The sequence below is a fragment of the Tasmannia lanceolata genome, unplaced genomic scaffold, assembly GCF_043159265.1.
Source record: "Tasmannia lanceolata isolate RefF3 unplaced genomic scaffold, GAP_Taslan_0.1 ptg000016l, whole genome shotgun sequence".
In the NCBI taxonomy this organism is placed as follows: Eukaryota; Viridiplantae; Streptophyta; class Magnoliopsida; order Canellales; family Winteraceae; genus Tasmannia; species Tasmannia lanceolata.
Genome location: NW_027518693.1, coordinates 17,096,179 through 17,111,545, shown reverse-complemented (window position 1 = coordinate 17,111,545; position 15,367 = coordinate 17,096,179). Strand labels below are relative to the sequence as shown.

The 15,367-nt window shown below is 37.4% G+C and overlaps 2 protein-coding genes across 4 annotated transcripts; both read right to left on the bottom strand.

The window, feature by feature from the left end:
• Window positions 1-1,222: 1,222 nt before the first annotated feature.
• LOC143848483 (uncharacterized) lies at window positions 1,223-3,118 on the bottom strand. The gene is made up of 2 exons (XM_077357439.1): window positions 2,705-3,118; window positions 1,223-2,200 (listed from the first exon to the last, which is right to left on the bottom strand). The coding sequence occupies exons 1-2, from the start codon at window positions 3,026-3,028 to the stop codon at window positions 1,790-1,792; spliced, it is 735 nt and encodes a 244-aa protein (XP_077213554.1). The 5' UTR covers window positions 3,029-3,118; the 3' UTR covers window positions 1,223-1,789.
• Window positions 3,119-6,488: 3,370 nt separating this feature from the next.
• Window positions 6,489-14,929, bottom strand: LOC143848147 (UDP-glucuronic acid decarboxylase 5-like). 3 transcript variants are annotated; one of them, XM_077356993.1, is made up of 13 exons: window positions 14,783-14,929; window positions 13,694-13,810; window positions 12,540-12,626; window positions 11,436-11,523; window positions 10,113-10,204; window positions 9,338-9,402; window positions 9,162-9,250; window positions 8,998-9,075; window positions 8,753-8,846; window positions 8,497-8,563; window positions 8,329-8,392; window positions 8,180-8,220; window positions 6,489-6,963 (listed from the first exon to the last, which is right to left on the bottom strand). In XM_077356993.1, the coding sequence occupies exons 2-13, from the start codon at window positions 13,781-13,783 to the stop codon at window positions 6,781-6,783; spliced, it is 1,038 nt and encodes a 345-aa protein (XP_077213108.1). In that variant the 5' UTR covers window positions 13,784-13,810; window positions 14,783-14,929; the 3' UTR covers window positions 6,489-6,780. The 3 variants fall into 3 exon arrangements, with proteins under 3 accessions (XP_077213108.1, XP_077213109.1, XP_077213107.1); XM_077356994.1 differs by having other exon boundaries at window positions 14,694-14,800; XM_077356992.1 differs by lacking the exon at window positions 14,783-14,929 and adding an exon at window positions 14,424-14,641.
• Between the last annotated feature and the right edge of the window lie 438 nt (window positions 14,930-15,367).

Genomic DNA, 15,367 nt, shown 5'->3' with positions numbered 1-15,367 from the left:
TGTAACAGAAAAAAAAAAACAAATATACAAAATTCCTACTCATTTAATTTACAAAATAATCTAGTAACATAACTAGAAAATTCAGGATGATCTGGTGGACATCTTGAACCGACAAAGAGGACACACGTGGCTTCGTTCTAGCCATTGGATAATACAAACTCCATGAAAGAGATGAGAACAAGGTGTACTTAATATGCTGGCCCCATCTGAACATAACTCATCCTGGCATATCACACAGATGTTCCCATTAGCATTTACTTTTCTCAAGTGTATAGTTTCCAACCCTTCGATCGATGCGGGACCCATCTCAAAGCTAATCTGATTCTCATCAAAGGATGTGGGTCTCTCCTCGGAATCCACCGTAAACAAAAACTCAATTTCCACATTAATAAGCAAAAACTTTCTTCCCAATTCAATGGCATTCTTCGCCGCCCTCCCCATATAATTGATCATACCCGGTGCAACTATTTCTTGGTCCGAAGGATGAAGAGGGGTACATGATAGCATATCCAAGATACATTGCTTTGAAGACTGTGGTAGTAAAAACCAATGTAGTTCGTTTATGAATGGTTGGAGGCCAAGAGGCCATACCCTTTCCTCAAGGATTGTCCTAACTCCTTGTGAGAATTGTACCCATTGATGCTTCTCTGTAGTGTGAATTCGGAACATCGCCTTTGGTTCTTCGGATCCTATGGCGTCTTCCAATAATGTATTCAGGGTTACTTTAATTCCAGAGGAAGGTCCTTGTAAGATGTTAATGGTATAAGAGCTCATTGTAGAGAAGGAGAAAGGGGGAGCTTGCTTTCTTTGTAAAGATGAGAGACCTTGCTTCAGTTCCTAATAGTTCGTAGAGAAAACAGTCGGGTTATTTTTATAGGTGATGAAAAGGAAATTAGAAGAACTCTCTCTCCCAACAGTTTCCTTTTTTTTCTTCTATTCTTTCTATTTTGGTTTTTTCTACTCTCCCTCAGATCGTGGTTTCTAACTAAACCTGGAATACAAACTACGACGGTAAATGACAAAAATACCCTTTGTTACGTTAATCAACTAAACCTCCCGGAAAACCGATTTAATATCTGCCGTAGATTTTAGATCTGTTTTCAAGTTGCCTTAGATTTTAGATCTGTTTTACTTTGAAAAATTGCCCGTTGAATAGCAGTGTTTTGGTCATTTCAGCAGAACCTTTATTGTGCCCGTTTTGCCATCAGCTCTCAATGGTATATTCTCCTCTTTTTTTTTTGGGACAGCTCCCTCTAATGTAAAGGACTACTCATAAATACACTAGAGTGGGCTGTCCCAAGTAAAAATAACATATGGGCCCTACGACTTGATGGGTCTAGTAGGCATATCAGGTGATCCTGGCCTTTGGATTGAACGGTCGAAATACTCTAGTAGGCATAACATATTTAGCATTGGTGACGAAACAAAATTGCATGACCAAAATCATTGACTGTGTTGATTTGAGTTACAAAGTCAAAAATTCAAAATGACTCAGGCCATGTTTGGCAACCATGAATTTCTTTTCATGGAATATTATCTTATCAAGTATTGGAGAGAGGGGTAGGGAGAGTCAGAGAGGGAGAGCATATGCGAAATAAGGAAAACAAAAACTCTATTTTCAGTATATTTTTTTGTTTTTTTCTGTTTTCCAACCGCTTTTCATCCTCTCCTCACTCATGCCCTCTCAATTCTCTCCCTCTCTCACCCTCCTTGGCCCCCTCTCACCACATGATAAACTAATTTTCCATGGAAAAAACTTTCATGGCTACCAAACATGGCCTTATAAACTCTACATTCTCATACCTTTCATACTCTTCTTCCCCTCTACATTGTTCAAAAATACTTCCCATCCCTCTATATACTCTTCCACATCCCTCTTTACAATTCCCACCAAATCATCCATTCCAAACCTCACTAAATTTCTAAGTACAAGTGTGAATGTCAGTTCATTGGGCTTACACCCACATCCTTTCATCTTTCCATACATTTCGATGGCCTTCTCGATCATACCCACCTCCATGTAAGCCCCTATCATCTCAGTGAAAATCCTTGTGTCTGGTTTTAGGCCCTCCTCTTCTAGCTTCAGAAAACAGTACTCTGCCTCCTCCACAAGTTTATTTCTTCCAAACATGTAGATCATGTCGTAGAATAGTGTAATCTCAGGCTTGTACCAAGTCTCTTTGCGCGCATATTCAAAAACCTGGCCATGAATTTAGTGTTAGACGAGTCTCTCTCTCTTTGTGAGATTGCACTGGTAAAGGGAAATTACATGATGTATGGGGCCTACTTTTGGAAGAAAGATAAGGGAGGTTTTAGTTACATTGAGGAATACCTTTTCAATGATCCACAGTCCAAACCATTCATTTGTTTGGTCTTGACTCTTGATCTTAGATAGGGTGTGACACAAAAATCTTCTCAATTGGATGACTCCAATTATGTAGGCCCGGGGTTGCAACTCGGGTTGAACCAAAAAAGGTCGGCTTGGGTTGGGTTGGGTCGGGTCGGGTTGAGTTAGGGTTGGGTTCGGATTGACTTCAACCAACCCGGGTTGAGTTACGGTCGGGTTTAGGTCGATTATTGATTGGATCAAGACCATGTGGGTCATCTCGAGATGTTATAAGAGACCGACGGTCTCGATTTCACATAAAAGTGGGTTTTATAAAAGTAATTAGGATTTTAAGGAAGGGCAAAGTAGTAAAAGTACCTGAAGGGCAAGGGCACAGTTATCCGATGTCTGGAGATGATAGAGCAGAGAGAGCAGATCAGATTTCAGTAGTCTCGAAATCTTGGAGTCGAACACTGAAGCGATCTTTCTATCGGAGTTTTCAGGGTCGGAGTAGGCCAATCGGAGGGCCCGCGAGGCATTGATGGCTTCGGAGCTCATGTCCTGAGCCGTTCGCCACAAGGGTTTCTTGCTCAGACCCTTGTCTCTCATTCCGCACACGATTCTTTCATGATTCCTCCGCGTCTTGATTCTGTTGAGGGAGACGGAATGAGGGGTAAAATGGTAATTTAAGAACACCGCCATGGAGAGGAATCGAGGGACGGAGGGAGTCTGGAAAAGCACGAGAGGCTAAAGAGAGAGAAATGCTTCATTTCATTTGGGCGAGAACTGATCTCATTATAATATAAGGTGGCTCTCCTAGGACGGCATAGTGGGTCCCGCCTGATTGATCTGAGCCGTCGACAAGCGCACAAGGCCATACATTTGCAACATAACCAAGTAATCAGAACCATTGGATTGATGTCTAGATGAAGCTGAAGTTGCCTATATTTACAGGTTTTGTCCTTTTTAAATAGGGCTAGGATAAATTCGCACCTCCAGTTAGATGATTCGCACCCTTGCAGAATTTAACGCTTTTTGGACATGTAAAAGGTGTGAATTGTCTATCATTATTCACGTTAAACGGGGTGCGAATCATCCTAAGGGGGTACGAATGGGAAGAGATATATCCGCCCCTATTGATTACTTGGGACACCCAGCAGTGTATCAATGACGGCACAGGGGCTGATGTACTTCATGTCAGAGGGATTTAATGGGGCTGATTGCCCCTACACTGCTGATGGGTGTCCTAAGTAATCAAAAGGGGTGGATATATCACTTCTCGGCACGAATTTATCATTTTCCTTTAAATATTTATATATATTCTTCTTATTCTTTTTAAAATGAGTGCTTACACTCAGTGCTCCGCTCATCCATTCAATCCTTTCTTTTCTACATCGCATTCGCTTATTCCCGCGAGTAAACTAGCCAGCTCCTTGCTTGGATAAATGCAACAACCATTCCATTCCGTTCTATTGCCGACTGAAAAAAGTAGTGAAATGGCAAAATCGGAAGTCTCACTATAGGCTAGGCTAGGAGCCATCGATTAGCTCGGCTTGTCCTATGTTTTTAGCTTCCGGTTGCTGGAATTCAAAAGGCAAATTGAAAAAATTAGTGTTTCTCTTCTTTTTTTTCTAGTAAAAAAAAATATGTAAAGACCCATTAAATTAAGCAATAATTCGAAATAGTGAGGACGCATTAAAGTTGAAAAACTTAGAACCTGTTTGGATTGCAGGAATTTTCTGGAAAAGTTTGGAAAGGAAAAATACTTTGAAAATTTTAATCTTTTATGACACAAAAAAAGATGGACCAACCTATTCAATTTTTACCTAGATGGACCTCAAAATTATTATAATACCCCCCTAAATTAACATAAACATATTATTTCCCTCAAAATCATGAAAAGAAAAATATTTCCTCAAAAAAATTTGCCAGAAATGTTTTTCCTTGGAATCCAAACATGGCCTTATTGTAGACGTGTACTTGGAAACCATCTCTTGTTTGGCCCTGTTTGTTTTGGATTTTTAGTCCAAAATTAATTATTGAAATCAAAATTAAACGAAAATTTGAGTTTAATAATCAGTTTTGAACTCGAAATCTATTATCAAAATCTATAAGGAACAGGGCCTCAATATCATTTCATTGAAAACACAATTGTTTGATTGATCCACAACGTTGGGTGCAATTTTCTATTTATTAACAATAATGAATCTCAATTAGAGATCACAGTGGCAAGAATCCATAATGTGAAAATCTTGACTAAGCATATTGGGAAACTCAATACGAGGGAATGGCCATTGCATGTGTTTTTCTTGGAATATTTAAACAGAACCGGGTGCGAAAGATGTTCAGCATGCAAAATCAAGGGATTTGCTAGGGTCCATAGCAAAAGGCATTTCACATATGCTATGTCGCATGTCAGAGCAGCCACACAGGCTCACTTTTCAGCAGATTTTGTCTCCATTCACGAGGTGGCTGCTCTAAGATGCGACCAGAGCATCTGCAAAATGCCTTTTGCGATGGACCCAAGCAGATCCCTAAAAAACAAAACTCGTGTTGTTGGCCCCCTTGTTTTGGGTTGGCCTTATGCGTGGACTTTTAATATCAAGGAGTTACGGGTTTTGAACCCATAACATGTTGCTCTGATCCCATGTGAAACAACTAGGAGTGGACATGGTTCGGTTCGGTTCGGTTTTGGGCTAAACCCAGAACCGAATCATATATAATCGGTTCCCTGAAATTGGAACCAGAACCGAACCATATATGTATGGAACCGAACCGAACCAGAACCATATATAATCGGTTCGGTTCGGTTCGGTTCTGGGTTTACCCAACCTTCACTAATGGCCCTGTAACCCCTATTTAGTGTTTATATATGAATAATGAATTACACTTGGTTATTCTCATCAACATGGGACCGAACCCAACACTTGGTTATTCTGTTCAACATGAATTACACTGGGTTCGGTTCCAATTACACTTGGTAATTGGAAGATCCTAACTGTCAATCAATGGAATCTCACTTGAAGATGATTTCCGGGGCACAACCAATTTATGTTGTGTCCCAACAAATGAACGGTTTGGATATTCCTATGAAGTGGGCCGTACATTACTTTTTTGAAAATACTAGATTTTAGGGCCACACCACACACCCTATAAAATCCCGTGGAAATGATATTTCCATCCCCTGCATGAATTAAAACTTATAAGGGGGTGAATTAAAATGGGCGTGGGGTGATTTTATCAAATGAGGAGGTATGGAACTTAAGGACTTAAGGTGAGGGTCGGTTCTCGGTTCAGTTTTCGGTTCCGGAATCCCAAACCCAGAACCGAATTTGCACCGGTTCCCGGATTTCGGAACCGGAACCGAACCATATAGAAAGGGAACCGAACCATATGTGCCGGTTCGGTTCGGTTCCTCGGTTCGAACCGGAACCATGTCCACCCCTAGAAACAACCAATTGCTCCAAAAGTTTAAGCTGTTGGAGTTGGTGTAATTTAATCATTTATACTTCAAGTTGCAGGTAGGCCACTAGTCATAGTCCTAGATCGGTGATAGCTTGGAAAACTGGCCAAGTCCCCATCAGAATATACAAGAAGCTCTTAAAAGGTGAAAGAGAAGGCCATGGCCAACAATGCCTTTAAGAGAATGTAAGATGCATTCGGCGAGCAAAGTGTTGTGGGCTAGTGCATGAATTGGTAAACCTAATTGACAGCATATAATAAATTCGACAAGGTTATGCTGATCGGGAGCTTCAAAGAGTAAACCATTTGTTTTCCAAGTGAAAACATGCAAAGCAGGCACAAGTGCCTCTTTTTTCTTCCCCACCCTCAATCTCAGCGCCTTTAAGAGCTATACAAAATCTTCCTCGGGTGGAGAGGCCTAACCATTTCTTAAAGAAGATCCTTGTTTATTTTTTTCCAGGCAAGCCCTTATGATTATAACTCATCCCCAGCAAAACGGCCAAGACAAGGAGTATATTTTGAGAGCTCTTACAAGGTGTATCGAGGAATTGATAAAATAAACAAGGAGGTGTGTTCGATTCCTTCTTTTTAAGAGAAGTTTAAAATAAAGAGATGAGTTTCAATATCATAACACAGGGGAGTAAATATCATCCCCTGTAGGGATTAATATCTCTTCTAACTGAATAATCAAAACCACAACTGAAATCTAAGATCGACTATCATTTTATATAAATGTAATTTCACTAAAAAATAGTGCAATTACAGGAATAAGCCCTTGAAATATCATATGCCACCAAATTCAAATTAAAAGACAAATCATCCATTGTTGCAGAACTCACAAACTAAGAAACACTCTACCAACAACTTATTGTGATAAAAAAAAAAAAAAAGCCCAAAATATGCTATAAGCGATAAAACCACGAATCAGAGGAACCTCTCTGAATCTTTAATTCCCTTGTAACTTATATATGGTAGATTCCGGCAAAGTCATCTCAGTTTTTCGGGACTCCGAGTCTCAGACGGAAATCCTCCTCCATGAGTGGTAGGCCCTCGCGCAATGTGACCCTGGGCTCCCACCCTAGTAAACTCTTCGCCTTTGTGATGTCCGGCTTCCTCTGTCTTGGGTCGTCTGGTGTGTTCTCCACAATCTTCACCGGTACAGAAGGATCAATCAGCTGCAATTTACATCAGAATATCAGAATTGACCCTCCTTGTAGAGCCTTCTAATCTATGAAATTACTAACAGAAGCTTCAAAGTGACCAAATTTCTCTTGTTTTGTAGTATGTTTCAAGTTTCAACTACATATACATCCGGTGATATAATCTAATAATACTGGTTATAATGTGATAATATATTCTCATAATTATGGTATAACAACACAAAGATGAAAGATGAAAGATGGCAGTGAGTGCAAGTCTACTATGGAGGAATTGCAAAAAAGATGTTGAGATAAGATCATACACCAAACTGTTTTCAACTCCACTTTCCAACTAGTGCTCATGCTCACTAATCTTAAGAATCCCCAACAAAAGACCCACCACTTTGATGAAGGCTGTGAAAAGAAAATTATGCTAGCAAAGTTCCAGGGTTCTTGGGATTTTGTGGCTTTGGCACATCAGTAGGATGATATGGGTCGATGCAGATGTGCATACATTGGACTATAAAGATGGCAAATAACTGTGCTGATATTCATTTCAGGGATGTTTTTATGAACTCAACATTCAGGAAAAAAAATTGAAAACAATTTACTTCAACTAACAGCCACTCGTACCCTCTATTGGAGGTAAAATTTGGGATGGGCCAAAATTTTATTTATAATATTAAATGAATTTTTAATGAAAAGCTGTTTTCCCAAAATATTCACTAAATTCTCTATTTTTCAAAATTACATTAAAAAAAGTTCATGAATTATTTCCAGATTATTAATAATTCATGACACTGAATGATATCCTATTTTTTCCTGTGTGACTATTTCATTATTTTTATCCACTTAAATACTGATTTATTTGGTTTCAAGCTTATCTCCAAACACATAATTGCTTCCCCAAATTCTGAAATTTGTTACCGATGTTCCCAACCGTCCAATTTGTGGGAAAATTGGCATACCAGTCAATCCCCAACTGTCCAATTGTGGTCTGCAAATGGACAGTTGAAACAAAAGTGGCCTGTTTTTGTTTTTAAATGTCAGTTCACAGGCCACTGATTCAACAAGTTAGGATTTTGTCCCATCAGTGCAATTTTTACACCATGGCCCATCTATGGTAGTTAAAATGGCAGTCTGGAAGTCTAGATTATAAGATTATTGAGGCACATGTAGAGTGAAGACGGGCGGGGACACAGTTAGAGGGTCCTCATTTTAGAAAAAGAAAATCAGTAAACATGAAACTGACCTCCTTCACTGCTTCGGCAAGTTCCATCATTGTAAATTCACCTACAATACAAGTAAATTGGTTTAGAAGCCATTAAATCTGGCCAAAAGCAAACAAACATCACGAATCATGCTGTCGAATAACATGCAATAAAAGTGTATATAAATAACCTGGATTTCCAATGTTTATTGGCCCAGTATGATCTCCTTCCATGAGACGGATCAGGCCATCAACCTTGAACATTGAAGAACAAAATATTGAGACAACTCATTGAACACACAAATACATAATCAGGAGCACAATTGAAGTTACAAAAGAAAAATGGTACCAAGGAATACCATGTCAGAAACATAACAGAAACTCCGGGTTTGGGTTCCTGGAGCTTGAACCGTCAATGATTCACCCCTGCATCATATTAAAACAGAATAATGAAAATGAGTAACATATTATTTGTGTATTAGCAGCAACAAGCTACTCAAAATATGGGTGAAGAGAATTTCAAATGACAATTTAATATCGAGCTGAGGAATAGCAACTAATGCTAAAAGAAGAAAAATAATGTGATGAAATCCATGAAAACATATTAAAAATTACCGGAGGGCTTGAGCTATGAAATTGCTGACGACACGCCCATCATCAATATTCATGCGGGGCCCATATGTATTGAAAATCCTAGCAATGCGGATTTCTGTTATAAAATCCATCCACGACAAGATACCCATGTATAAGAATATTACTTTTCCACGTCAACTGAGAAATGTGATTTTACAAACAACATCAAAAGTAGTAACATTTATGGGTCTTTAGATCCAAAGTCAATGAAGAGAGTGATTTTTTACCAATGCCATGCTGCCTATGATAATCAAACATCAAAGTCTCAGCTACACGCTTCCCCTCATCATAGCAACTCCTAACTCCTGCAGTACATGAAAGTAATATTTGAGGAAGCAATATGGATATCCACGAAGAACAACATGAAGAATTTGTTAAGCGGAAGGCATACCGATTGGGTTGACATTGCCCCAATACTCCTCCTTTTGGGGATGCTCCAGTGGATCACCATACACCTCTGAAGTAGATGTAAGCAAAATCCTGTTCAAAAGTATATGTTCCACATAAGGAATAAGCATGTTCAAGACACAAAATATATAAAAAGACAGAGTGGTTAGACTTTCCAACCTTGCTCCAACTCGTTTGGCAAGTCCCAACATATTCAGTGTGCCAATTACATTTGTCTTTATCGTCTGTCAAATGACACATTTTCCCGTCAGACTTATCTTATTAAGTTAATAAGCAAGTGTAAGCATGGTTTTAAATTTCGACCGAAAAATGGATTTCGGACAAGACCGAAACCGAAATGTACTGAAACTGAACTTTCCGAAATGTAACAAAAATTTACCGAAATTTCAGCCCAAAAAACTGAAATTTCATATCTTTTTACCGAATTTTGGTATTTCGGCCGAAATTTCGGTTTCAGCTGAGTCCGAAACCGAAACCAAAACCAAAATTTAAAACCATCAGCGTAAGTAAAACAGCATACAGGTAGAGAAAATTCTAAATGAAAAAACAATCGGAAAAATGTGAGATAGGCATGCACAAAAAACATGACAATGGACAGATCATCAAAACATTTAAATAGAAAATTCAGGAGGATAGATTAGCCAAGCAAAGACAAGGAATAGCTTATTAAGACTAGTCGCATGCAAGAGAAAAGGTGGTTGAATGTGTGAGAAGGGAGCCTGCCACCCGGAATCAAGCAGGTGCCCCCTAAGGAAGCCATTTTTCAAGAAAGACCCTTGTCCTGGTCATCTTATGACTGCAGCACTCACACCCATAACAAAAGAGGCAAAATACCTATTCTCTATCCAATTAAATTTCGGCCAAGTGACTAGCTAGTACTTATAATATCACTCGGAAATATCAATAGAAGAAAAATCATAGAAGAGAGATGCACCTTTACAGGGTTATATTTATAGAAAATTGGAGAAGCGGGACAAGCAAGATGATATATCTGATCAACCTCTACCAGCAATGGTTCAGTCACATCTGCATAAAAACAAATAGAAACTATTAAGGATTTGCAGGGTCCAGTATCAATAGGTGCATTCCTGAAAAATATTCATGCATCCACATAAATTCCTGAAAAATGAAAGACAAATGAAACTTATTTCAAGACGATTGAAACCTCAAGATGGAAGAAGTAATTTTTCTAAAAGAAAAAGGATTGGCCAAAAGCCACACAGAGCACCCTAATAATATAAGCTACCATGTGTTACATCTGACAAATCTTAATAAACAAAGAACTAGAATAAATCAAACAGAAAGTAATGTCAGACTCTTTATTGCCCCAACATACCATTAATGCTATTCTCTGATATCCCTCTGCGCTGCAAATTTAGCCACTTAAACATGCAAATCTTATCCACAGCTATTGACAACATTAACTAATGCTGATATTTTTCTAGTTGAATGTCAAATTTTTCCTTCTACTTATTTGTCCTAGATTTACACCTCTCATGAAGACCATGGAGGACGGAAGGCATAATCATCATTTAACCAGAAGATCACTTTTAGGAATGAATTACCAGAACCCTCCAGTCACATTTAAGACAGAGAGGAGAGCAGCCCTCTATCAATATTTTTTTACCATTTCTCTTGCAGCAACATGAAACCTATTTGTTCTGAGAACGATAATGTTTCCACACCAATCAATTTACAGTTTTTTTTTAAGTGAAACCAATCAATTTACCGCTTCCATGAAATTCCCAGTTATCATTACAGTTCTCATCTGGATTATGGTCAGGTTAATGAGCTTACCTCTTTTTTCTTTTTCTTTTTCTTTTTTTTGAATGTTAGGTTAGTGAGCTTAGTTCAGAACATGATACAGAAGAAGACCAGTTTATATCACTGTTACCGTCTGATAGTATGATTATCCTAGGGATATCTATTGGTCTGAACCAATTCAATTTGATCAACACACTATATTGTCAGAATAAGATAAAGAGAAGAGCACCAATTAGTGCAAAATCAGTACTTTATTTCAATATACACCAGTAAATACCACATGAAAGCACAACAAAGATATAAAAAGAATCCACTGAACATATAAATATAAATATATGAAGGCGCTAAGATATCATTTGAAATATATCCACTATTTTTGTTTTTTGAATGTCAATAATATATATCGACTATTGAACCACAGTGTATGCTTAAATTTGTAGGATGCATTCATTTCAGTAGAATTGGATAAAAAGAAAATGCCCGAAGGAAATACCATGACGAATAAGCTCAAATCTTGGATGACCAATCCATTTTTTGAGGTTTTCCTTTGATCCAGTGAAAAAGTTATCAGCAACAATAACCTGAGCAACATAAAGCAATGTACGGAAGTTGTCAGCAACAATGAATTAAAAGCAGACATTTTATTGGTAGAGTTCGATAAAACGGTTCATTCATCCATCAATATAACATGCAGATCAATCACAAGACAAATTTCTGAGTAATTTAGACACATTCCTAGAAACAAATTTCCATACATTGTCATAAGAAATACATGGGAAAAAGTGAAAGAATTGGATCCCAAGAATATAACCTCACTCTAATTCTAAAACAACAAATGATTTAGTATTGCTGATCCAGGGCATACAAGAATTTGAGAGGCCCATGAGGAATGAGATTGACTTGAAAATCACTAACAAAAAGACCAAGGAACTCTCATCACAGAATTAATTATTCCTTTGTAGTGGGGGTTTTGAAAAAGGATTAACAGAAAGAAAGGCCATCAAATGTAATATGGTGTAACGTGTAAACATGAAAACTGAGAATTGAATTTGCCTTCAATCATATGCATCAGCTCCTACTAGCCCAACACTATTAATTAGAGGCTCATATACATGAATTTATAAATCATGGATTAGAAAGATAATGTTATGCTATGTGCCCACCAGAAGTTTACACAATGCATAGTTTGGGAAAAACAACCAATGCAATCTCATTTAATTTTTTTCTTTCTTGCAGCAAAATTTATTAAAGCAGTACACAAATTACCGAAGGAGCAGAGATTCCCTCACACTCAAAGAATCTAATCTTGAACATAGGGGTACAGAATCATGCTTTGAAGGGGGAGAATCATAAATATCATATGCACGTGTACGTAGGGAAGCAAAAATCCAGCTTGAGAATGCAAGTTTAAGACACATATCAAACAGTTTCTTATCATTTTTTTGAATGATTATCACAGAGTTCCTAATCATGCAAGTTACAAATCCATAGATAATTCAAGGATTAATGACTTTGAAGAGTTATCATTGCCATCTGTGAGGAATACATACTTCAGAAATCAATAAACCAACTGTAGATGAGAAGAAAAAAAGAGTACCTCATTTTTCTCATTTTCCATCAGCCTGTCAACTAGATGAGATCCAATGAATCCAGCTCCCCCAGATATCAAAATCCGCATATTGGCCTATCATAAAGAGTGAACAAATAGATGAAAAAGATATAACTGAAAGAAACCCATGCTGTCTGCCAGAGTTATAGTTGATAAACAAATTCACATGTTTAATACAGCTAATATCAGGAAAAGTTAGGAGGAGGAAAATTGGTACATATGATCTTCTGATAATTTATTACACCGGCGAACCTCATAATTTCAGAGCGCAACTATATAGGTAGTACGTACACTATCTAGCTCAATGATTCCGATAGATATAATCACATAATAAGAGCCAGAAAAAAATTGGGTAGTCATAAGTGAAACAGAAAGCAAAAAGCCAGAAAATGGGCTATATAGGTAGTATATACACTAAGGAGCAGTGCTTAGTGTATATAGGTAGTACATACACTAAGGAGGAGTGCTTAAAAAATGAAAAAAAATCCAGAAAAAAAAAGAAGCAAAAATAACAATTCCCATTCTAACCTTCCAGGTAAAGCCGTGAAGGGCGTAAAAGCCATCTTTTCATTATTTTAGTGGTTTTGGTAGACTAGACATAGAGAAGTGGGTTATAAGCCCTGCAGTTCAACTATTCTAGGCCTCAGATATAACATCAGTATGTACTGGCAAGGGAAGAACATAAAAATGCATAATGTCTAAGGAAAAAATTGGGTCATGCATGAATTAAGACAATATCTGGCATCATAGTCATCACAACAATTATAAAAGAAACTTGATGTAATAGAGGTTAGAAAAACAACATTTTCCATGATGTTATAATCAGCAAGGAAACTAAAAAAGATACAAAGTTAAGACACGATAAATTTAAGTCAATTTTTTCAGTTGCTGTTCTCCAGAATATATTTATCAACAAACACCCATAAATTTCCGAATTTTTCAGTCCTCAATGCTAATTACAATTTGGAATTCAATTGTCCATATTTAACCATCTTACGAACAAATATGGAATGCAAAAGAAAATGATGTGCGCAGCAGGAACAAGTCAATAATAAGAAAGATGTAATAGGACAAATGCTGACACAAGTAGATCTTGAAAACGGACCCCTGAAAACATTGAAGAATAGAAAATCTAGTTTTACCTGAAAAAACTTGGAATTTCGTAAAGGAGATGGGGTTGGAGGTGGTTTTGCAACAGATTGGTGGTTGCCATTGGAAGAATCTTTGGCCATTGTTCAGAATCCTCTCTAACTAGCAACCTGCAACCATTTTCCAAACATAATATATGCCAATAATCAACAAATGGAAATATTTTCTTATATTAACAAAAAAAAAAAAGCAGAAAAGTAAACTTGGAAGATCACGCATTCATCACAAAATACATCAAGATCCAGATCAGCGTCTCAACTCCGATTTTAAACTACATGTTTCTCAAAAAGATACAAAAAAAGATTAAAAAACTGTAGGATTCTTCTTCAACCTTCCGACAATTTCTCCAAATCTACTTGTGAAAACTCAAAAACTATGGTTATTATCGGAAAGAAAAAGGCTAGCTATCAATTAAATGAAAGAATTGCTCTTAGATTTAATATGAAAAAAATAAAATCGCCTAACTCCAAAGATTCCACATTTCAAATTTACCAAGAGATCGAACCACTTCTTCGAAAGAACACTAAACAGATGGAGCTAATTTCAAGGATCAAACATTTCAATTTAAAAACCACATATACGCTTGGATTTTTTCCTACATAATTTTGAAAAATCAGTTCAAATCGCATTACTCAAACAAGTTCTAACGAAAATCATCAGCCATCCAAGATCTAGGTTAACTACCAGATCAAATATGAAAATCAGGACTGAAATCAGACTGACCTTATCCGAGATCTTCAAAAAACCTCAAACCCTAGTAAAAATCAATATTCCTTCTCCGATTGATAAAAAAAACCTATGAAAATCCTCAAGATCTAAAACTTATATATACACGAACAAAATCAGGATTCCAACCACCGATCGATGCGAGATAATTAAAGAAAAAGAAGAAAAAAAAGACGCATAAACAACAAAAAAGTAAACAACAAACAAGCAATGCTTCAAATTCACGGAATGAAAGTAATGAGAGCGACTTGAGAACAAAATCCACACCTAACGAATTCCAGATCTAAGTCTCGAAATAGAGAAAGACGATAAAAGGAGGGATTTTTTTATTTTTTTTCACTTTTGTGAATTTTTACCTTGGAGAGAAGGGTTTTTGATTGACGAGTATAGAGTTTTGGGAGAACTATAAACGACACGGAGAAGCGAGATTTCGGAACTGGCAAGTCTGGTATATATAGACTATAGAGTCCGTGCACAGGCGAGAGTTTCGGGATATTTTTTCGGGGCAGGTTGGAGATTTGGTGGGACCGGGGTAAGCTTTTTGAAAAGGAGTCTCACCTGGAAATTGATTTACCCTTGTTTGTGTAGAAATTCACGATTCTACCCTTCTTCCCCGCGAAATTTTGAGGAATCTGATCTGTAACGGTTATTACTTACATATCTAGACGGAGAATTTATATGATGGGTAGCCGTGAAAACACGTGAAATCTAAAAAAAAAAAAGTAGCTACGGCCCACTTTTTTTGATGATCCAAACCGTTCATCTTTTTGGGCACAACATAAATAGGTTGTGCCCCAAAATTATTTTCATAGGATGATCCTAACCCTCTGATCTGAACTGATCTGAATATGGAGATTTCCAAAAATCATGTATGGAATCTTCTACAGATCGGAGGGTTAGAATCAGCCTATGGAAATGATTTTTGGAGCAGATTTTATACG

Coding starts and splice junctions, on each gene's coding strand:
- LOC143848483 (XM_077357439.1), bottom strand. CDS start 3,028: ATGGCGGTGTTCTTAAATTACCATTTTACCCCTCATTCCGTCTCCCTC. Junction 2,201..2,704: donor ACTGTGCCCTTGCCCTTCAG/GTACTTTTACTA, acceptor ATTCATGGCCAG/GTTTTTGAATATGCGCGCAA.
- LOC143848147 (XM_077356993.1), bottom strand. CDS start 13,783: ATGGCCAAAGATTCTTCCAATGGCAACCACCAATCTGTTGCAAAACCA. Junction 12,627..13,693: donor GAAATTCCAAGTTTTTTCAG/GTAAAACTAGAT, acceptor TCTTTATGATAG/GCCAATATGCGGATTTTGAT. Junction 8,393..8,496: donor TCTGTTATGTTTCTGACATG/GTATTCCTTGGT, acceptor TCAATGTTCAAG/GTTGATGGCCTGATCCGTCT.